Here is a 24,162-nt window from a genome sequence, read left to right as displayed (position 1 = left end):
GTTTTCTGTGTCACAGTCTGCTTCAGTATATTCAATGTGAGTGAAAACTTTGGCAGTTCACTCACCTATTATGATTTTTAAGTGTTTTGTTTGCAAGATCGAGTGTGTGTGTGTGTGTGTGCACGTGTCTGTATGTGTGCTTGCATGAATTTATATGCAGTACACGTATGGAATCCTGGAATTGGAGTTATGGATGACTGTAAGCTATCATGTAGCTGCTGGGCACCAAACCTGGGTTCTCTGTAAGTGCTCTTAACCTCTAAGTTATATCTTCAGCCTGCACCCATGGGGATTTTGATGTTTTCTTTTTAGTGTTCCTTTTTAGATGTAATCCAACATGAATCTTACTAATAGTTCTCTATAAGTTATAATTTTATAGTATATAGGAGTAGTTATATTATAAATACAACTTTTTGAGGGATAAACCTTAAGGCTTTATTTGTGGGCTTCTTTGTCTCCTTTTAGATAAGGTCTTAGGTGTGCTAGTCTGGCCTCAAACTAGATGAGAATGGCTGATTCTTCTGCCTTCATCTCCTGAGTGCTGAGATTATGGATGTGCATCCCCACACCAGTTTATGTTGCCTGCTGGAGATCAAACTCAGGGCCTCATGCATGCTAAGTGAACACTTAACCAACTGAGCTGCATCCCCAGCCTTACTTCATTGTACAGTAAAGTCTTATCAAGCAAGTTTTAATTATTTTCATAAGTGGAAGGAGGCCCGTCTTACAGGTTTGGGTTTTACATCTAAGCAGCCTCCTTTCTCTTAAAAAGATGATGCAGTGTGTTCTCACCAGTAGTGTATATACATAAGCTGAGTTCATATTGATGCATCTGTAAGGATTATTGTGGACCAAAAAGAGCTTCAAGTGATCCAGACTCAAAGAACTTTACAAATATCTCACTTGAGGAAATTTTAATAATACTCTTGTAAAGTTTTTTTGTTGTCAGTGATTTCCTTTTTCATACAATCTCCTTTCAAGTACTTTGGTATTCATTTACTCATAGCCTAGACATTTAAGGGTCTTCTGTGCTGCGGGATCTGCAGGGACCTGTTTAGAAATTTCTAATTTGAACCATACGAATACCGTGGTTTTTTATAAACCACTGAGTTACATCTTATACCTAAAGATTTTATATAAATATACTTCTAACAAGTTGGCAGTGAGGTTTCTGACTCCTTGGCTAGCTCGTGTGAGTGAACAAAAAAACAGGTGTAAACATTTATAAATAATCTACTTCAGATGTATTCTGTTGTGTTGCATCCTTAACATACAAGTCCCTTTGAGATTATTATGGAAAGAAGATGGACACATTGTGCTGTTAGCTATGTCTATACTGCTACATAAGATTATATGTATTAATAGTGGGATGAGAACAGATAAGCTTTCTGAGAATACTGGAAAATTTATATTGTACCAAATAAGCATCAACTAATATGAAAATCTGAAATGCTCTTAAATCCGAAGTATTCAAGCAAGTCTGAAATATTCTGGCACCAAGTATTTTGGATAAGGGTAATTTGTATTGGAATATTTTAGTTTTATTTAACTACAAATATTAGAAACTCATGTATAGAATATTGATTGTTTTATAACTAGTCATAATATTTTAATTTAAAATTAAAACTTTTTATGAGTTGACAAATAAAAATTTATTGCGCTATAGATTTTTCAATTCACAGATTTACATATTTTAAATTAATTTAGAGACTCAAAAATAAAGTTTACAGTGGATAGTGGGTATATATATATATATATATATATATATATATATATATATATATATAAATAAAATCAGTCCTATCTCAAGAAAGCTAGATGCAGATGCCGCTTGACATACAATGCGATTATGTCCTAGTAGCCCAGAAATTGGAAATATTGTAAATTGAAATCCACCTAACTTTACCAAATGTTATAGCTCAGCAACACAGCATACTTCAGAGTCTAGGTTGTTTATCTGATGATGCTAGGTTGCCAGTAAGCTGTAGCTCTGCCCCTACCAGTATCCTGCCAGAATATTGTACTGCAAATCACTAGCCCCAGAAAGGTGACAGTTCAAAGTACATTTTCTACTGAATATATATGATTTTGTATTACTGTACAGTTAAAATTGTGCATCAAACCAATAGGGAAATATCAGTAACCAGTCATGAAAACTTGTACACTTATTAATTAGAGGATTGTCACTAGGATTTGTAAGAGATTTCATGACTCAGTTTCATTGAAATGATGAGCCAGTACTATATTTGTTTTGTTTCAGAATGTCAATAGTGGACCAACATCATTCTTACACTCTGCCATTCATTTTCAAGGGGGAAAATGTAGATGCCAGAGAAACATGAGAAAAGGTTCATAATTTTCCAAAATATACTTAATGATCATATAATCAAAAATTGAAAGGTGATGGGTAAATGCTAGTAACCCAGACAAATGAGGATATGGCCTGAAGCCACACAGTTTAGAAACTACCACATATCATAACATTAAAAATGAAAGAATATGTGATTATCTCTGTTACGGGATATGGTACTCAGTTGTGGCATAGTGTGTTACCCATTGTTATGTAAGAAATTATCACAAAACCTATGTCTCAAATCAATATATGTTAGAATTTCACAGTTCCCATAGCTAGAAATCTGGGAGTAGCAATAGCTTGATCCTCTGCTAAGGGACTGTCAAAGGTCTGCAGTAAAAAATATTGCTATTAATCTCATACAAAGTTCAGCTGGGATAGAATCTGCTTCTTCACACACTTGAGTAGTTTTTGGCAAGATTTGGTCCCTGACATTCTCAGCTTGTATTGACACTATCCAGTGGTCAGGTGTGCCTACCCTTCCTTCATCACCTTGCTTCAACAGAGCTAACAATAGGGAGTGCCAGATAAACACATCTAGGCTGATGAGCCATGTCTTGTGTGTTTATTTTTCTTTTTCCCTTCTTTCCTTCCTTCCTTCCTTCCTTCCTTCCTTCCTTCCTTCCTCCCTCCCCTCCCCCCTCCCTCTCTCTCTCTCTCTCTTTCTTCTTTTTTTTTTTTTTTTTTTCATGTTCTGTTTGTTAGAAGCAAAGTGTCTAGGCCTAGTATGTATTCAAGCAGTATGTATTCAAGATAAGGAGATCACACAAAGGCATGGCTATCTGGAGGTATAGATCTCTGAGAACTTGGTAGAATGTTGGATGCACTCATGCCTTAAAGTCTTACTTTTATATTTCAATGGTAGTACTAATCTATAACGTGCAACATAATCTAATCTTTTTTCTGTTTGTGTAACCAACACTACTTAGGAGCCAGGGAAAGTGTCTCTATATTTCTTGTCCTATCATTGAAATGAAAAATGATGATGACTAAATGCTGTGAAGTAAATGAATGTATTGTGTTGCTATGGACACCAGAAAGGGACCCTGAGAGCATAAGGAGAGTTTTGAGCAGTAGCAGATACTAGAGATGATATCTTGTTAAGTCTATCTTTTCAATTAGCATGCAAGTCATATTTTGTTATGTTATGATGTAACATTTCTAAGTAGGACTACAGCTGCATATTGTAGCTAAGGAATAATAAATAATTCACACTACTCTTAAATCTGGATTCATGTATCTAAGCATAACAAGCATGACACATACATTATACTGACAACTAGACATGCCTATGAATTCCTGAGGTGCAAACAGCTTCATCTTTATAAAAATAATAAACTGCCACCTTTCTTATGAACTTACATTCTTATCTTAAAACTTAATGTTTTATATTTTAATGGGTTATTTAAACATTAGGAAATAACCTGAAAATTACTTTAAATTTTAACAGTGTTGACTAATAATATTACTGCTGTAACGAGTATGGTTTTTCCTCCCGCCTCCAGTCTTATCCCGCCGCCGCGCCAGCCCCAATTAACACACTGAGACTCTGTATTTGATATAATTCTGTTGGCCCATTACTAGTTTCTTATCTGCTAGCTCTATCTTAATTATTAACCCATTTCTGTTGATCCATGTATTTCTCTTACCGGGGAGCCGGCCGGCATTCTGCTTTCTCCAGACTCTCCATCTTGGCTCCTCCTTCCTACTTCCTATTTCCCCCTCGTCTCCTAGTCCCGCCTATCTAGCTTTCCTATTGGCCAACAGTGCTTTATTCATTAACCAGTATGAGAAACATATACAGAATGATATCTCCCATCATCTCCTCTTTCCTGACTAAAATAAAAAGAAGGGTTTTGACCTTAACATAGCAGAATATATCACATAACAGTTATCAAATAAGAATCACAGTTAACAATATTTAGTCCATTAACATTTAGCCAGATTTAAGAAACTATTCTATCATCTATCCTATATTTGTGAGTCTAAAGTCCTATATGTAACTTATCTTTAAGCCTAACTAAGGAAAACTATAACCAAAATTATTTGTCTTCAACTCCTTCAAAGACCACAGAAGGATAATATATAAACTCTCGAAATACAGAGACAACTCACTGCCTGGTCATCCGAAGTTCTTTTGTAATCTTCCATCTTTGGCCCATAGGCCATAGTGTGTCTGGCAGACTCTTCAGCAAAGCAGGAAACTTTAAACTGTCTTCTTGTATTGGCAGTTTGTCAGTCACTTTTCTCTGTGTCCTGCAGACTGTCTGGCAGACTCTTCCATGAAGCAGGAACTCTGTAGCAATGTCCATCTTGAATCAGCAGTCACTTTTCTGTGGGTCCTGTATGTCTATTTTATACATCACAAAGTCAAACACTCCAGACAAGAGCAGTATCTTGTCCAAATGGCTAGTCTTGCCATATTGGAAGCAAACTCCATAACATGTTTCTTCAATGTCCATCTTCCTTTCTGACACAGGTGGTGTTGCCAGGAGCAGTTATGTCTCACTGTTAAGAAAAACCCTAAATCATTTTAAATGCCATATTCTATAGGCCTTTGAAAGGTTTGAAGAATGCCTGTCTATCTCAAATACATCTCTGCATATCTAGAAAACCTAACTCACCTAGCTATAAGTTTTAACTATTATAGGTAACTATCTAAAATCTGTACTAAATTATACATTACATTTTTAAATGAGCTATATAAACAAGAAGAGAAATATACATATCACAACATTGACCTTAAATTGTATCAATAAATGAAAATCCATTCCAAAACAAAGTATTCATATCTATACCATAATTCCCTTTTTACCTTTAAAAGGATATTGGTTGTGATCATTAACCATTTATAACCAAGTCCATGTAAATGAAAACAAACATTTATAAACAATATTTTGGCCCACAGTGCTTTATTCATTAACCAGTATGAGAAACATATACAGAATGACATCTCCCATCATACTGCATTTAACCTTTTATTTCTTTAGACATCTATTATGCAAAAGTCTTGATTATAATTCAGAGATTTTACTGAAATGAAGACAATAAATTTTGATATGTGTGTTTGTAAGTAATAACTTTATTGCTTACCCAGCCATTTATGGTGTGCCAAGAGGATTGCTAGATACATGCAGTAATAAGTAAATACAGTCCTTTTTTTTTTATAATCTTCTAATTGCATGGTTTTGGGGGAGTAGTATCTTCATTTCTGTTTGCCCTTATGCTTACTATACAAAACACTTTCTGTAATCATTTATATTGATGTTTTCTCACACACCAACTGACCATCCTCCTTACTCATTTCTGACATTGTTTACTGGAGTTAGTATCAGTGAATGAAGGTTGTGATCTGTGGCTACAGACCAAAATTCTTAGAACTCCTTTTTGGATTTAGTATATTTTGTTAGAGCAGCTCACAGAATTCAGAGCAACATCCCCTCACCCACAGTTCATAATAAAATATATTGTAATACAGATGAGCTGTCAGATGGAAGGGCACATAGAGAAAGATCTGAAAGAAACCTCTTTTCTTTTGAAGCTCAGTGGCATCTGCCTCACCTCACATGAATGCATTCACAACCTGAGAGCTCTGATTCTTGTATTTCATTAGTGAGAATCCACGAAGAATATTATTAAAGACATGCATTGTATATTCATATTCAACATGAATATGCACATACAACCCTTCCCTCGATACCCCCCTCCCCGTGTGTGGTAACAGAGCCTTGCACATCCTTGGTAGTCACTTTGTCACTGAATTATAACTCAAGCCCTACATAGCAGACTTGTCTAGTCATACAAAAAATAATTAAATATACCGAGTTTCTTTTCACTAAATTTAAGGAAAAAAGTCAACTGTGTATGTAGCATATTGACACTGTTTTAGAATATATGTCTAGAAAATGACCAGCACATATAGTCACCATCATTCGTATACATGCATGTTTGTATAAATCCCATAAATGCAGGTCTACAAACATTATAAGCTTTAGAGTTGTGCATTAAAATAAAATAATTGTACTTACAGACAGAGAGTTTTAGCAACTGCTACTTAAGTAACACCTGGGATTGTTTTTTTTATCCATTTCCTCCTCCTTTTGTAGAACTCCTTGTATTAAATACCCTATTTGTAATATTTTTTAAAATACTTCTGTAGGGTCATTTGAAAATATTCAGTACATAGCATATATGGTCCCAGAGATAATTGTGCTCGTTTAAGGATCAAACTAACTTGAGGGACTTGGCCATTTCTCTTTATTGTTTTTATCTTATAGTTACCAAATGGTAGTTATTGTTGCCTCTCCCCCTGGAGCACCATAGCGAAGGAAGGAATGAATGAAGGAAGGAAGGAAGGAAGGAAGGAAGGAAGGAAGGAAGGAGAGAGGGTGGGAGGGAAGGAAGGAAGGAAGGAAGGAAGGAAGGAAGGAAGGAAGGAAGGAAGGAAGGAAGGAAGGAAAGAACCCACTTGTATCTCATTCACTAGTCATACATTGCAGTTTTTTTAGAAGGAGAATTGGAACTCTGTAGTTTGGACTTGTCCGTAGTTACATAAAGAGTGAGTAGCATTACTGAAGATTAGAGCTGAATCCTTTGCTTCCTAGTTTAGTGAACCCAATGAAGCTCTGAAACATTTTACCATAGATTCAATTTTATGTATATCATCAATAACGGATAGCATTCGTAAGTATGATTACTTTCTTAAATGGTTAGCAGACAATTGAGATCATGACAATAAGAGTAACAGATAACATTTATTAAAATTGAGTCTGATTCACTTACTTTTTGTGTGTGGAGCCAGAGGTTGATATGGATGTTTGCCTCTATTATTGTCAACTTGTTTTTCTCTGAGACAGGGTCTCTTCACTGAGGGTGAAACTCAGTGATTGGACCAGAGTGGTTCGAATCTCTCTATCTCCTATATTCCTGCTACCCTTTTCTCTGGAGTTATTTGCATTGGTGATGGGGATCCAAACTCAGTTCTTCATGCTTACATTATAAGCATGATCCCTCACTTGATCCCTCTAGTCTCATAGACTCACTGTTTCATTTGTATTATCTTAGAGTCCATATTATGTCCCTAATACACATGTGATAAATGTGTATCACACTGGTGATAAATGGAATAAGAGGATGGTAATTTGGGTTCTAAAATGTATATTTGTGTTTCCATGTGTGTGCACATGAGGATACCAGAAGTAGGGATTGGGGTCTTCTTGATTGTTGTTTTATTTAGTGAGTCAAGGTTCTCACTCAACCACAGTTTCTCACTCAAAGTTTCTTACTCAGTTCATTTTGTCTAGCCAACCAGCTTGTTATGTAGAGCCCCTGTCTCTCCCTCTCCAGCCCAGAGATTACAGGCTGGGTTTGTTCCTGTCCACCTTTTAATATGATTGCTGGAGAGCTGAACTGATAGCCCTCTATTTGTACAGCAAGCAATTTGCCTAGAGCAATCTCCCCAGCCATGAAAATATCCTTTTTTGTGTGTGAGTTAATTTTTCTTACATTTAAATTACAAAGCAAACTGGAACAAATACGTTAAAGAAAAAATAGATAATCACTCTAAAATTCATCTATCAATTAGAAAATAAAAATGGGCTGGAGAGATAGCTCAGAAGTTAAGGCTATTTTTCTAGAAGACCTAGGTTTGATTCCTAGCATCAGCATGGTGCCTCACAACTGTCTATAACTCTGGTTCTAGGTGTTGTGACATGAATTAAATAATAAAAGAAATCTTAAGAAAAAAAAGATGGTAATAAAAATGGTTGTGCCAGGAATATATTATTTAAAACCAGTAGTTCTCAAAAATGTGGTAACCTGACTATCAGTATTAAATCATCAGAGAACTTTTTCAGAAATGTATTTTGTGCCCCAACAAGACCTAAAAGAAAAATCTTGGAAATGAGGTCTGAGAAACTTGGTTTACTTGTTCTAAGTGGAATTGTAAACCAACAGCTTGAAGTGAATATACTTTTTTAGTAATTATCAAGCTTTTTCAAACATTTTCTCCCCCAAAGTATACCCTGAATTAATTTCAGACAGTGAGCAAGCATGACTCATAATTTTAAGAATCTTTTCAAACAAGATTTAAAATAGTATACCAAATATTGGTGTAAGTTGCCATTATATAAAGAATTAAATTTGAATTTGTAATACTGCAGGATCCAGAGAATTTTGCAGTTGATTAGTATTTTGATTTTATAATCAACAGTGTGGAAAGTGCCACTTAACATAAATATGAAATACAAAATAACACCATGATAAGGGGCAATTTCAGAAATTAGAAATTTTGTTCTAATCTGAAGTCAGACTCCATGATGTGTGTGTGTGTAAGTTAGTAACTCAAGCAGCAGTTCTTCATCTTTTTTACATAGGATAATCCAAAGACACACTAACTTGATAAATAGTAACAAATTGCAGGAGGAAATAATTGTTTTTCCATGAATTACTGTTTCTATAAATGCAGGAAACTTTGCATGTGTAATAAAAACACTACACTTCTTAGTGGGTAGCGGTCTTGAATGACAGGAATGTTTCAGGCAGCATTAGTTGGTGTCCCATGGTGTGATAGAATGCCCAGTGCAAAGGGTGAATTCAGAACTCAGGAAGCACCCTCCCACCTCTTAATGTGAATGCTGGAGATCTCAATTACTGTCCCCATATGTTTACAGAAGCAGTTTATGTTTTGGTTTGACTTTCAGTGTTTGTTGACACAGTTTTCTGTATTTCAGGCTAGCTTTGAGTTCTCTTTGTAGCAGAGGTTACTCTTGACTTCTGATCCTCTGGTCCCCGCCTTCCAGAAGGGTCACAGATATGCATTACTATGCCCAGCTTACATGTTTGTTAGTAAATTAATTTGGGGTCCTTGCACGTTCATAAACTTTTTATTGTTACATTTATTTATTTATTTATTTATTTTTTTGCAAATTTCACATTTATTTTACTCTATTTGGGGTTGTGACCACATCTTTTGAAGGCCTTAAGTGGGCAAGAAAGAAAATTGTTCAGTAGCTCTGTCTCCAAGGATCATCTGGTGTGGACTATGTAGCAATAGAAGACGACATGATTTCATTTGGATTTTCTGCCTCCTCACCCACCCACCTTCACCTCCCCATAGTGTAGATGAGAAATGGAAAAGGCAGAAGAGTGTTTAAGGGGCTCACCTAATGTCTTACAGGGCTGCAATTGGAGCGTCAGGGAAAGGGAAAGATAATGAGGCCTCTGAAGACAAGACAAAGCTTCCCTCCACCTCCAGCCCCCTGCCCCTCCCTGCTCTTTTATTCCTTACAGAGCATGAAGCAGCAAAATGATGATTCACGGGGTGAAGCAGTCTCTGCAGCCCTCCTCCCTCACATTTCCCTGCACCATCACCTCACATAGCAGTCACCATAGCTCTTGTAATTTAAATTTTACTGTTCTTACTGTGATATGTGTTTGATATTATTTATGATACAGTTATTGACATTTATTTATTTAGGGTTTTTGAGACAGGGTTTCTCTGTGTAACAGCTCTAACTGTCCTGGAACTCATAGACTAGGCTCGTCTCGAACTCACAGAGATCCACCTGACTATCCCTCCCAAATGCTCCCAGCCAGTTACTGGCTTTTAGTTGTATGCTTTTTATAAGGAACTATACATCTCTAAATGGGAGGTTAATGTTGTTAATACATAAATGAGAGTTCATGGGAGGAAAAGTATGAAACATCACTTTGTACCAGAACTCACAGTTCCCTAAGACATATTTTTGTGATTGCTGATTAGTATCTATGTGTGCTTTCTGTGTTTGCATGTGTCAGAGACTGAACATCTGAACATTTTAAGTTTTAATCATGTAAAAGTGTTCTTTATTTCTTCTCTGGAAGGTCTACAATGTGTCAGTGGAATCTTTGTCAAGAGGAGACAAGGGGGACTGGAAGAATGGTCAGAGAATACTTGCTGTGGGGATGACCCTTTGCCTGTCCTTTACAGAATGTGCTTGGAGAAGGAAATGTTTTTTGTTTTTTTGTTTTTTTTTTTTTTTTTTGAAATGGGGTTTAAAAAGAAGGAAAAGCATGTTCTAAGTCAAGGAAACAGCTTAAGTGGAAGTTAGGAAAATGTAGCTGGCACTTTATTTTAAGTTGATATGAGCTAAGTATAGCTGAAGTATGGTGCTAACAGAGAGATAACTAAGACCTGAGAAGCCATCCAGATTCTCATGGCTGGTGTAAGGCTCTGTGTTTATCTTGGAGGTTTGGCTAGTCACTGAAATAGTGCAAAAGAATAGCTGTTTTATAGCTTGGGCTTTTCTGGTGATAAATTGTGTTGGAATTGCAACATTACTTTAAAGGGGGGGAGGTTGTAGAAAAAGGTAAAAATGTTGAATGTAGTATTATTTCTATACTTCAACTTACTACATTTTTTTTTTTAAATCATACTGCATGTCACATATATTGTTAGGATACTGTGATTATATTGTTAAATGGCCACGTTGCTGTCATTATCCAAAGAAGATATTATTGGCTATTTTATCCTAAAACTGAATTACTTTTGTTATGTACTCTTCATCAGAGTTTCAAGTTCTCTAGATTGAGGTTTATCACCAAATGTTATTTATCAGGATATACATACTATACTGCTTCTAGGACTAGAAGACCATTTGGGCTCACTGGTAGGAGTGTGTAATCTTTTGATGTTGCAGAAATGACATCTACAAAATTCACTCTTGAGAACCATTTGACATTAGACCATCCACCTCCCCCAGATTTCAGGGGGGGAAACTCATTTTTTAAGCAAGCTTATTGTTGTGTTGGGTTACATTTACAACTGTCCTTGATTGTGCAGTTCATGGGCCACAGGTAGACATGCCTGTGTGCCTACAAAATGTAGTATAGATGGTCTAAATGTAGTTTAGATGGTATTCCAGTTCTTTTACATAATTGGCTATTCAAGACATATGGTTTTTGAAACCTGGCCCTTCAAGTTCGTAACTTAAAATAAAAGTGATAATGATACAGTTTTCATATTTTTAAATTATATTGTGACTCAGTTCTGAAAGGTTACTTCGTGCCTTGACTATGTAGGAAAGAAAGTGTCTTTTCTTGTATAGATTAACTCTGTCTTTTTATTTTATACACTGTCTCTGTACCTATAAAAAATTTCAAATGATAGTATAAGATTTGGATAAATTAACATAAACACATAATTTATAATTTTGTTTTTGTTTTTTTATTTAGTTAACTCAGTTACTTTAACATGTATCCTAAGGACATTTTGAGAAGAATCTTACTCAGTAGTTAAGAGATGGATGAAGAGGTATATTTATTCAGCCAAAAAAAATGATTCTTGTAGTTCTCATTTTAATTATTGTGCAATAAAACACCTGAGAGTGAACTTTTTGTATAATTCTTAAATATAAATGATAGCAAATGATAAAACTTAGTAAATAGCTAAATATATCACATGTGTAAGCCTTCATGAATATATCAAGCTAACTATGCATGTTAGAATTTACCTTTTAAATTCAGTGGAAAACATTTTCTTCCAGTGCTTTGTTGTTATAGATTTTTTTTTTCACATTTTCTAGGTTTAAATTGTTATTTCCAGAATCTACCTTGAAAATCTTAAAATGTGTACATTTCTTGTAAAAGGAACATAGGAACACTGGTTAGTATTTGAACAGGAATTTAGAAAATCAAATTGATCTTTTTTAATGCCATTAGTATTTGTGTAGAACTACTGCATAATAGATAATTACAGGTTATATTGGTATTTGCCTCATTTGTATAGTTGACATATTTAAACATAACTGTGTTTGATCTTTCATTTGCTCCTAATTTTAAAGTAAATTTTTGTGTTAAGCATTCTGACTAGCATATTTTGATAGTCCAGTTATTTATTGTTTGCTCAGTGTTACTAAGCTCAGTGTTTAATGGACAACAGAGAAGTATTAAAGTTATAAATCTCATGGGCTTTAACTGTCAACTGAAATAATGTATCTAAAAGCATTTTGAAAACAATGTCATGTTAGGCTATTTCTAGTTAAAAAATATGGGAAGACATAACTAAACTTGTTCTTTAAAAAGTGGTAATATTTTTATATCACACAACAGAAACTTCAGTAGTATGCTAAACTTTAGGCTTTTCTGAAGCAGGCTCTGCCTTGCTCATACATCAGCTTTGTCCTCCTGATGGCCAACATGAAGATGTTGGCAAAGGCAGCTTCAGGCCTTGTATGTACATAATATTATCATAGTCACAACTGTCTAACAGACCTGATGGACACGTTCTCCATCTGGGCTGGCCACTGTGGTAGTTGTATTCTAGAAATATGCTAAGTACAGCTGAGAGAATACATTTTTAATCTTGCTCAGTTCCAGTTTAGGTAATCTCACAATTGGTCAGTGACTAATTAAGCACCAATCTTAAGTATCAAAGATAAATCAGGACAAATATGTTTCTGCAAGTGTTCTCAAATTACTTAGTTGTACTGATTTTGAACACATTCCTCCTCCCACATTTCACTTTCAAGTATACTGGTCATGGTTAGTGGAGAGAGGATGGAAAGTAATGATAAACATTTTCTAGCCAGATGTTCCACATTTGGAAGGTGGTTTAACAGGAATCCACACGGTATGGTATTTGTATAGTAGTAGACATATATCTCAGTAGAACAGACTAGAGATCTCAGAATGGATAGCCCCACATATGTGGCACAAAAGTACTGTAGTATGGGGCTAGGGAATTCAGTGGGTAGAGCTCACGAGGCAGTGACGCTTGTTCTGTACTCTGGGCATCCTAGGAGGTATTTAAAACATTGGTAGTTACACCATTTTTGTAGAATACCTGACATCAGATAACCAGCATTTTAACTGAAATATATTCATCTGAGTAAAAGGCTACTATTCCAGAGTTACATAGTATAGGGAAATTGTTTTCCTTAGTTTCTTTTAGATATAAAGAATGTTGTCTTCATATATGGTCCTGTTGACTGGTCATCTCCATATCTTTAGTTATAGTACTTCTTGGTATATGTTCCAATGTGATAATTATTTATGATCATACCTAATGTTTCTAAAGCTTTTAGTAACATACATGAAGTGCTCCCATACTACCTGGTATTTATCTTCACTGTTAATAAAATTGAGTGTATATTTTAATTATTTATCAGAGTATTTAGGAATATAAGACTAATCCACCAATCTGTTTTTTATGCCAACTAACTTGCCTGTTTTGATATTTCAATTAAATGAAGTCATACAATATATTGTCTTTTGTGACTTCTTTCACTTACATGGATGTTTTCAAAGCTAAATTGTAGCTTGCATCAAGACTTTCCCTATGTCTGAATAATAGTGCATCTGCTCCTTTGAAGTTTGTACGAACTTTTTTGTATGAGCATATGTTTTCATTTCTCTTAATGTCTAGCTAGGAGTGAACTTCCTGGGTTATATGGTAAATTCTGCATTTAAGTTTTTAAAAGCTACAAAATTCTGGTTTATATCTAACTGGAAAAAATATCAACAAAGAACTGCACTTGGATTTTGTGAGAAAATGCTTTATTTTTTTTTTTTATAAAAAAATTGTATTTTCAGGGACAGGTTATATGGACTAATTCTCTCAGTGAAGACAGAAACACTACCTGAACTATTAATAAAAATGTTTTTATGGTGTCAAAAGAGATATGAAAGACTATTCCAAGCCAAAATCTCAGAGACACTAAGAACGTAAAGATGAACAGGTATTTAAGGTTCTGGCTACCCAGAGTCATGTGTCCATCTCCATACAGCAGCTGCAGAGTGCCAGGATCTCAGATGCAAGGCAAAAACTAGCATTTGTTTTTTTAAGTTGATCAGTCTAATGCATTGCCCTTCATGTAAAACTGGAATCTTAGGAATTATCTACTTCTTTCTCCTACTTATTCCCAATGGATTGCAGTAAGAGTTCTTTAGTGCCGAGCAGATGTGTAACGAGAAGAAAAGATGAAGAAATTTTATGTTTCAGAGTTTATAAACCCAGTATCAGCATTAGATGAGATTTCAAGCTAAAATTTTAGAAGATAAGAAGTCGAAAGCCCTTGTATCAGAGAAGCAAATTTATATACCATTTGAAGAGTGATACCTTTTCCTGTGTTTCAGAATCTAATAACCCTTTTAAGATTATTGAACATCAAGGCTGAGAAGTGGTGGTGCATACTTTTAATCCCAGCATTTGGGAGGCAGAGGCAGATGAATCTCTATGAGTTTGAGGCCAATTTAGTCTATAGAGCTAGTTCTAGGAGAGCCAGAACTGTTACATAGAGAAAACTTGTCTCAAAAAAACAAAAACAAAACAAAACGAAAAAATATTGAGCATCATACAAAGATGACCAAGCATGCAGAAATACAATACAATTCCTACCATGGTAGTGTAAGCCTGTAGGCCTGTAACCCCAGCACTTGGAAGATGGAGGCAGGAAGATCAGAAATTCAAGGCCAGCCTGAATTCTGAGACCTTGTTGAAACAAGCAAGAACATAAGACTCAGTAGGTAAACAGGGAGATAGCTGCAGAGACTGCCTCCCAGCTATTTCATATGGCTGCCACCATAAGAAAGCAGTGGTGGCTAGCTGAGTGTTGGTGGTGCACACCTTTAATCCAGCACTCAGGTGACAGATAGGTGGATCTCTGAGTTCGAGGCCAGCCTGGTCTACAGAGCTAGTTCCAGGACAGACTCCACAGCAATACAGAGAAACCCTGTCTCCAAAAAAAAAAAAGGAAGGAAGGAAGGAAGTGGCTGTTGGTGGCTGTTGGGTGACCACTGCAGACTTCATATACAGTTACCATCTTTTCCAGTGTTAAAAAAAACCTAAGGGGATGTACTCAATAAACTTTGTTAGGTAAAGAATAAAAGGCAAAGTTCCTAGGGTTTCCTTGTTTTTTAAGTGAGAGAAAAACAGGACAGACCAGGAGTCACAACTTTATGTTTGTTTGTTTGCCTTCTTGAGACTGTGTCAGTATGTAGTCATGGCTGACCTGAAATCTGATATTTACCTCAGGCTGGCCTTGTGCATTTAGAGATCTGCCTATATCTACTTCCAGACTGCTTAGATTAAATGTATGAGCTACCTTACAATGACTTTTGAAGATACTCATTTTTTCCTAAATTTTCATGTACTCAAAATAAGTTTCATTAAAAGACAGCTGTAAAATTATGTTCACTCCAGAAACTGCCTGGCTACTTAGTATACAGATCCTGGAAAACAGGATCCCCCCACGGCCCCCCCCAAATGGTTGTGATGAGGAATAGGATAGTATAGGGGAAGAAGTGTTACTACTCTTTTTACAATTTCTGCAGTGAATCCTGCTATCACAAACTAAGACCTTAAAATTCTAAGAGCCTGAACCTACTTCTCGCTAAGGTAGATATGTATAGGATCATGGAGGAAGGGAAAACATGCCTACAACTACTTAGACAATAAATGTTCTCTCAGCAGTTAAATGAGACCAGAGCACAAGCCTTCTCAGTTTGTTTTGTTGAGTAATGCAGTTGTTGAACAACTTAAGGAATATAGCGTAGTGGAAAGTAGCATCGGGAAAAGTAGATTCTAGCCCCAGTTCTGCTATCCACTAGCATCATGGTGAGCAAGTGCTATGGAAACTGGTGAGAGCCCTGAATCTGATCGGCCTCTTTGTGCCTTGTCTGGCCTTGTTAATAGATTGCAGCATTCCACTTGTAAGTACAGAGACAGGAGAAACTTTTACTGCTATGCTATTTGGTAATGATAAAGAGAGGGAAAAAGTCTTTATATGGTAGTTGGGTCCTCAAAAGCACTCTTCATGCATGGTGATAAGGAGCAGAGTTGGCTGTCAGACAGAGCTGCATTAGCCTATTATCTACAATGCTGATACTGCCTCTTAAATTCCCTATGTGTGTCAGGACTCTATCTGAAATGAAGGCTTGCAGAGCTGCAGATGCCACAGCACTTCACCTCCTCATAAGACCAATAGGGTTGGGCCTTCTTTCATAGAATTAAGAACTACATGTAACTAAAGCAGAGTTGTGTTGTCTTGCACTAACTATTTAAAAATGCTATGGGATACATACTTTGTAGTTGGTATTTGTAGAAAACTCGGTGATAAACAATTCAGTCTACAAAGAAGAGCAAGGCCAAATTGTCATCCATGTGTGTGTCTGTATGTCTGTGTGTGTAACTTTGAAGACCAGAGGTTAAAGTTGGTGTCTTTCTCAGGTTGCTTCTCTGGCTTATTTTTTTGAGACAGTCTTTACTGAGCCTATAAAGTCCTAGACATCCTCCTGTCTCTGCTGTCTCAGGGCTAACATTAGAGCCATGATCCACTTACTCCAAGCCTTTTCAAGGGAGTGATAGAGATTGAGTAAGTCCTCAGTTTGTGTAGTAAACACTTTACCAACTAAGCCATTTCCCTAGCCTGGAATTACATACTCTTTAAGATACATGAAAACTGGGGCAAGTATCCAGAGATTTCACATTAAATGTTTAATTTCATGATGATATTTATATATAAAGATGCCCACTATATTCATTCTTCTTCTAGAGCTGTGTAGGTTTTAAGGATTCAATATGTTCCATTTTTGGTGTTAATATTTTCACTACTGATAACTTTAAAAATTTGGCAAGTAGAACTTGCTACCATGGATGGTGAGGATAATTGGACAACAGGAACGTTTTTAGCTAAATACACATAAATGTACATGCAATATGTAGATTGTCTGTAGAACTTAAGGCTACTAGGGGAGTGCATTTAGTTTGTAACATGCTTATGTTTAATGATTATATTTAATTACTTTCATGAGTTGTGTATAGAATTCTTAAGATCAGAATTTTTTAAATGGAATTAAGCATTCTGAAGGTAAATTGATATTCTATTATCTTTAAGCCCTTAGGGTTTTTATTCTTTTAAAAATTAGATCTTATTTCATGATGACCTTTTTCTTAAAAGAGAAATCAGAAAACTAATCATTCTTTATAGCTTTTGCTTCAGAGTAAGAAAAAAAAAATGTTAATGTGGTCTAGGGGAACAGTTCATAGACACTCAGGAAAGTTATCTGATCACTTCTAGATTAAAGTAAACTGAAGAAACTGTAGGGAAAAAGCTAGCAAGGAGAGATGTATTCCGTGTAACTTTTCACTACAGATTTTTAAAATATGAAAAGTCACTGAGAAAGTTGACATTCATTTTACAAGAAAGAGTCACCATTGATACACATGGTTTGAAGTTTTTGTATTTCAAGAATATGTGGGAAAATGATAATATAAAAGAGAACAAATTAACAGTAAATTATTGGGATTCTGGGCTAATTCCTAATGAATAGGATAATCCTGATAGAAAGGAATGCCAGAAGATAAAATGACCGGTGCATAAATATACTGTAATTTCTCAACACATTATTTTGATAGTCATCTCGTTATATTCTTACTAACTTTACTAACCATATGCCAGCTGTATCAGAATATGAAATGATTTTATTATCCTCTAAGCACTTTGAAAAGTAGAGTCCAAACAAGCAAGTACTACTTTTTTTCTTAATGTGCAGTGGGAGAGCTCAGTTTGCTCCCATCTTAGGCTTATGTTACTTGGAGAATGCAGTGTATTTGTAGTCATTTGATAATCATTCAGTGGCTCTTAAATAATGCCGTTTATTCGACCTGTGCTCTCTTAACACATTTTACAAAAAAACTCATGGAAAGTTAGTATCCTTTTTGTGTGAATTTTCCAATTGTATTTCAGACTTTAAGAAAGAAAGGCCTTAATGGTTGTGAGAGCCCTGATGCTGACGATTACTTTGAGCACAGTCCACTCTCGGAGGACAGATTCAGCAAACTAAATGAAGATAGTGATTTTATTTTCAAACGAGGCCCTGTAAGTACTTTCATTTTACCTTTACTTTTTATTTGTTGATCCTTTTTGTTAACTTCATATTTAGGCTCTGAACAAGAAAGAACACAGAGGGTGCGACAGCCCAGACCCTGATACTTCCTATGTGCTAACTCCACATACAGAAGAAAAATATAAAAAAATTAATGAGGAATTTGATAATATGATGCGGAATCATAAAATCGCAGTGAGTACTAAAGTATGGCTTGTGCTTTTATCATGTGCATGAAGAGATTGACCACACACCCTACCTCATTTTTAACAGAGGATTGATGACAACAAGTATAAGAGGAAAGAAGGTGTTTATTAACTCTTTGGTTTTACAGAACTTTGAAATGCCAAAATCTTGTGGTAATAAATGTTGAGTATCTTAAGTGTAGAGATGAAGAGAAAACGTCCTAATTCAGGTTTTGCCATCAGTTGTCCTTTATATCATTAAATAAACTTTTCACATGTCCTAAATTACAACTGCTTGATCTGTGACATAAATGAGTTGGTTCTAATTTTAAAATTCCTTGATTTTTAGTATAAAGTATATATAAGGCATTCCAGTCTTCTCCATAACTTAATGTATATGTATATGTATATGTATATACACATATAGTTGGTCTTAAGAATGCTAAATGTAAGTTTGTTGAGTTTGTTGTAAGATTTCAATGCCTCTAAATCACTTTTATTTATTTTATGTAATATCTTCATTTTAGAAGAACTGGGCTCACTATTGAGCTCTTTGTCCCAAAGCACTGAACAGCAAGAGCACTGAATACATACATAACTGCTCTTTTCTTATACCCTCAGCACTAAAGATGAGGACTGGATTTACTTTAAGGGACCTCTTATTCTAAAACTAATCTCATAACAAATAGTCACTATAATTTCTCTGTGCAGTTATCTAACCCTGTGAAACAGTTCATGTTGAGCATAATGAGCTCATGTGCCTGGGCTGAAAATGTTGGAAGATCTTCTCACTAGACTATCCATTACTATAGATCTCTTCTTTAACTCTGTGTATGTTGTATAGCTGTTGTGGAACCAATTGGCTCCAGTGCTGGTGGTTTGTTTTGGTTTGGTTTGGTTTGGTTTTTTCTTTCTTTTCATTGGCATAGTTGAATCTCTTGATTTATGTCCCAAGAATGATACTCATCATATGTCATTTCTTCAGAGTAGTTAGAGTAGTTCTATAAGAAGAATCACATGAAAATAGTTTTAAATAATTTTTAAAAAGCAGAATAATAGCAAATAAAATTTATCTGATCTCATAAGGATATTTTTCCCACAGTTAAACTTTAAGCTACAAGAATATAATAAAATTTCTTTATTGTTTGTTTCTTGACACCCTCCCCCCCTCAACTCTAAATTATGAAGCAGCCCACTGTTTATCATGGCCAACAAATGTATTGAAATTGGTCTATGGGGGAAATGCCAGAGGAAACTAGGAAATGCCCTTTCAGGGAGGGCATGAAATATTTGGACAAGAAGATTGCTTTTATAATGTTTATAATTTAATAATTATACAATTTTACAATTGTACAATTTTAAAGATACTAAGACTCTCTATTCTAACTTGACAGTAGTTAATCTTATTGTGTAGGTGGTTTCTTTGTGTGTTCTGTGTATTATTTTCTAGTTTAAGAAAATGTCCGTCAATCAAATCATACTGGACTTATTAATAATACCCCAAAATTGATGTATTAAGTTAATAACGCATATATTCTTCCCCTTTGATTACATTTTGGTTCACCCAATAGAAATGTAATGTTAAATTGGTTTGCACTAGCATTCTAATTAATGCTTACTTGGCATGTGATATATTTTGTAATGTCTAAATTCAGCAATATTATTTGAATTCTAGGTTTTAACTTTTAATTTTATCTCTTTGAATATTTGAAATATACTATATCATTATATTAGCATATATGTATCATAAAATTACAAATAAAAATGTTCATGTCAGGTATATTCATGTTCAAGTTCAATTCTAGAGAAATTAGTTTAACACTGTCTCCATACTCTACTTTTAATAATGAGAGTTATTTAGACAAAGTTATTTAATGTTAATGCAAATGAAACCAATAATTTCTTGTCCTTTTTCTTTACTTACAGCCTGGTTTGCCACCTCAGAACTTCTCAATGTCTGTCACAGTCCCCGTGACCAGCCCTAATGCTTTGTCATACACTAACCCAGGAAGTTCACTTGTGTCACCATCCTTGGCAGCCAGCTCAACATTAGCAGATTCAAGCATGCTGTCTCCACCCCCAGCCACGCTACATAGAAATGTATCCCCTGGAGCTCCGCAGAGACCACCAAGTACTGGCAATGCAAGTATGTTGTGAAATGTTCTGTTCACTCTTTTAAAAAGAGCAATGAATTGCTGATAGAGGAAGTTTATTCTCTTTAGTTTTAGCATTACTGTCAGGCCAGGTGTGGTGGTGCACCGTGTTTAATTCCAGTACTTGGGAGGCAGAGGCAGGTGGATCTCTGTGAGTTCAAGGCCAGCATGGTCTACAGAGTGAGTTCCAGGACTCCAAAGCAAAACAGAGAGACCCTGTTTTACGCCCCCCCCCCCAAAAAAATAAAAAGTCATTGCTGCATAAACTCATTTTAAGTACTTTTTTAAAAAACATTGTTGGGCAAAGTAGAATAATATAAAGAATGTGCCATATATAATTTTTCTTTATCATGGGAAAGTCATACTGTGACAGGCAGAGAATTTAGCTTGAATGTTGCAAGCAAAGATTTAAAGTGAATGTGAACCTCATGTTAGAAATACAGGAGTGAGCATGTTCTGTACATCACTTCCTGCTGAGTTAGTTCAATAATTCAGCAGCAATTTGCAGTGCATTTGCCACCTTAGTCTATGCAGTTTAGTATTGCCTTCCCCTAAGTCCTAAATTTAATAACTATATGAGCTGTCCTCATCCTCGCTTATATTTACTAGTTGATATTGATGTGCAGAGTGGCAGGTATATCAAGAGCTTAATAGTTAATTCATGTATATGTATACTACACATAGAACCCTACAACACATGTTGTTAAACATGTTACATATAGTTACTTATTACATGTATATGTATGCAGTGTAAATTATATCAAATTATACATTAGTGGCAAACTTCAGACTGAGCCAGTTTTGTATTGATTTGACTTTTAGGAATAGAATGTGATTATAGTGGGATGACCTCATTTGACTGAAATAAAGCCGGTTTATTCATTCTTTTTTCTCTGTAACGTTGTTAGGTGGGATGTTGAGCACTACAGACCTCACAGTGCCAAATGGAGCTGGAAATAGCCCAGTGGGTGAGTGAATCGTATGGTTTAACTTCGTAGGTGTCTATTTGATGTGATCTGCTACTAAGAATTATCTTGAAATAAGGCCTCTGTCTTCTGAGGGATCGTTTAACTATCAAGCTTAACAATTTTCTGCAATAATCCTGCTTCATGTCCTATACTGTAAGTCCATTCATTCATTATGCATTAAGTGCTTCCTCTTTACCAGGCATTGTTCTTTCCTAAAGACTAAGTTGCTCTAGTGCAACATTTACATCAAAATCTTTTTTAGAGAATATTTTAAATTTATTCTTTGCCAGCTTTGCACGTGTGTGTGTCTGTGTGTGTGAGTGTGACAGAGTGTATCTTGAGCATGTCTCGCCCATATTCCCCTTCTTACTTCTCTGACACTCCTCCATGCCCACATGCCCTCCTTCCACCTTTGTTACCCTCCTCTCTTTTCTTTATTTTTAAATAGTCCACTGAGTTGAGTTAGTGCTGCCTGCTTACCAATGGGTGTGAGACCATCTACCAGAGCATAGACACCATACTAGCAACTATAACCCCAAGGAAAACTGATCCGGTTTCCCATTATCTGCTAACTGCCAATATCTCCTCAGCTAGAGGGGGAGTCCCTCCCTTACCCATGTTGAAAGGCTTGATTTTGTGCAGGTAGCCATAGCTTCTGTGAGGTGGTGAGTGTGATGGCCATGTCATGTCTAGAAGACAGCAAACAGCACTTCTCAGCACTCTTCCCCATCCTCCAGTTATGTCCTTTCCACCCCTTTTCACATGATGTTCCCTGAGCCTTGGTCGGGAGAGTGATAATAGATGTTCCATTTAGGGTTAAATACTCAATTGTCACCTATTCCCAGCACTGTCATTCGTTATGACTCTCTGCATTTACTGCTGCCCACTACAGAAATGGCTTGTCTCTCTAAGATTGAAAGCAGCATTAATCTAAGGGTGCAAACAGATATTTAGAAGTCAGTTTGACATCTGCCTTCTAAAATCTTTTCCTAGGGAGATGCTTTCTGTAACTTCTGTCACCACTAAAGTTAAACTATTGGTAAAGTACTTTATTTTAAAACAGCATTAAATGTTTTCAGAAATTGAAGTACTAAGAAATGTATGCATACTACTCAAGTTAGAGCTCTGAATGATTCTCTTGAGGGTCTGCTTTGATGATCATATGTAGATCATCCAATGTCTTCTGTCTATTCTGGGTACCAGGCATACATGTGGTCACATACTTACTTGTAGTCAAAAACACTTATATACATAAAGTAAATCTAAAATATTTTAAAGGCAGGACTGTCTTTCCAGTCTTGACATGTGATAAAGATTGATATATATATATATATATCTGTACTGCATCAAATGATATTTTAGTGAACTGATTAAAAAACGGGTATAGGGTCTTAAGAGATCAAAGATAGAAAATATATGAAGACACCTGTTGTGTGTAGTAGCTTGGGAATATAGAGATTCAGTAGTGTTTGTTTAGCATGTATAAAACCTTGACTTTAACCACTAACATTGCACACACAAAGTATATACCCAACAGCTTTTTAGTCAGAGCTAATGTCTTGGTGTGTGTATGGGGCGTATCTCTTCCTGTAGTATCCCACAGCTGTCATATGGAACAAGAAAATCCTGAGTTCCAGACCAGCCTGATCCACACAACAAGCTGTAGTAAACCTAAAATTCAAAAAAGTGCTAAAAAATACATATGAGTGTTATTTGCTAGTTCCCATCTGGTACTCCCTTTTATTGGGTTTCCCAAAAGGTGTGAAGCTGATGGTGCTCATATATGCTTTTGATACTTTGTAAATTAGTCTTTATGAACAGGTTTGAAAGATTTCGGTGGTTATAAAATGTCTGTGCCTAAAAGCCCCTAATCCCATTTCTGAGACTATCTAAAGTAAACTAGGGGCTGGAGAGGTAGCTTAGCAGTTAAGAGCATTGGTTGCTCTTGCACAGGACCTAGATTCAGTTCCCATTGCCCACATGGAGGCTTATGCCCATCCATACTCCAGTAACTCTAGTTCCAGAGGATCTGATGCCTTCTTCTGGCTTCTTAAGGTTACCAGGCACTCATATGGTACACAGACATGCTTGAAGGCAAAACACTTATTCACATAAAGATAAATGAGTCTTTACAAAAGGAAGTAGACTATGTCAAGGGTCATGATATAATCATAATGACTAACAGGTTGAAATCAGCATTTTAGGTAATTAGGTAAATTTCAAGTGAGTTTTTTTTTATTTTAGTTGTGATTTAAACCTATGCAGAAAATATACATATAGAACCCAAACTGATTCTAATAATTGATAAACTTGATGTATTTCCACCTTTCTTTTACTTTTTGAACTTCATGTGACATAGTGATGGTATCCCTAAAGTGGTAAAATTTTTATTGTAGTAAATTGCTTGTCTGGTCTTTTTTCTTGTGATTTGGTGTTTATTTGTTTGTTTTTTTATCTGTCATTATTGCCTAGTTAAACTGGTAGTTGTATAAGTTATATGGCTCTGTCATTGTGACACTCTATTTGTTTATGATTTACTACATATATTTCACTACTGAGAATATAAATGTGTTACTCAGCTTATACGTAGCTTGGATGTTTATCCAAATTTTGGCCTATATTGTAATGTCAAGAATGGA

The 24,162-nt window shown here is 35.6% G+C and overlaps 1 protein-coding gene across 6 annotated transcripts in view; it reads left to right on the top strand.

The window, feature by feature from the left end:
* Window positions 1-24,162, top strand: part of Mef2a (myocyte enhancer factor 2A) — a 121,581-nt gene that overhangs the window by 67,009 nt on the left and 30,410 nt on the right. For 4 of the 6 annotated variants that reach the window (XM_051206500.1, XM_051206497.1, XM_051206502.1 and 1 more), the window contains 3 exons: window positions 18,275-18,412; window positions 20,329-20,548; window positions 21,464-21,523. In XM_051206500.1, the coding sequence (XP_051062457.1) occupies window positions 18,275-18,412; window positions 20,329-20,548; window positions 21,464-21,523 (418 nt within the window). Of the gene's footprint in view, window positions 1-18,078; window positions 18,211-18,274; window positions 18,413-20,328; window positions 20,549-21,463; window positions 21,524-24,162 lie in introns of all 6 variants that reach the window. The other 2 variants (XM_051206501.1, XM_051206503.1) reach the window with 1 other exon arrangement.

Source organism: Phodopus roborovskii, unplaced genomic scaffold (genome assembly GCF_943737965.1).
Source record: "Phodopus roborovskii unplaced genomic scaffold, PHOROB, whole genome shotgun sequence".
Classification (NCBI taxonomy): domain Eukaryota; kingdom Metazoa; phylum Chordata; class Mammalia; order Rodentia; family Cricetidae; genus Phodopus; species Phodopus roborovskii.
This window is presented reverse-complemented; position numbering and strand designations above follow the sequence as displayed.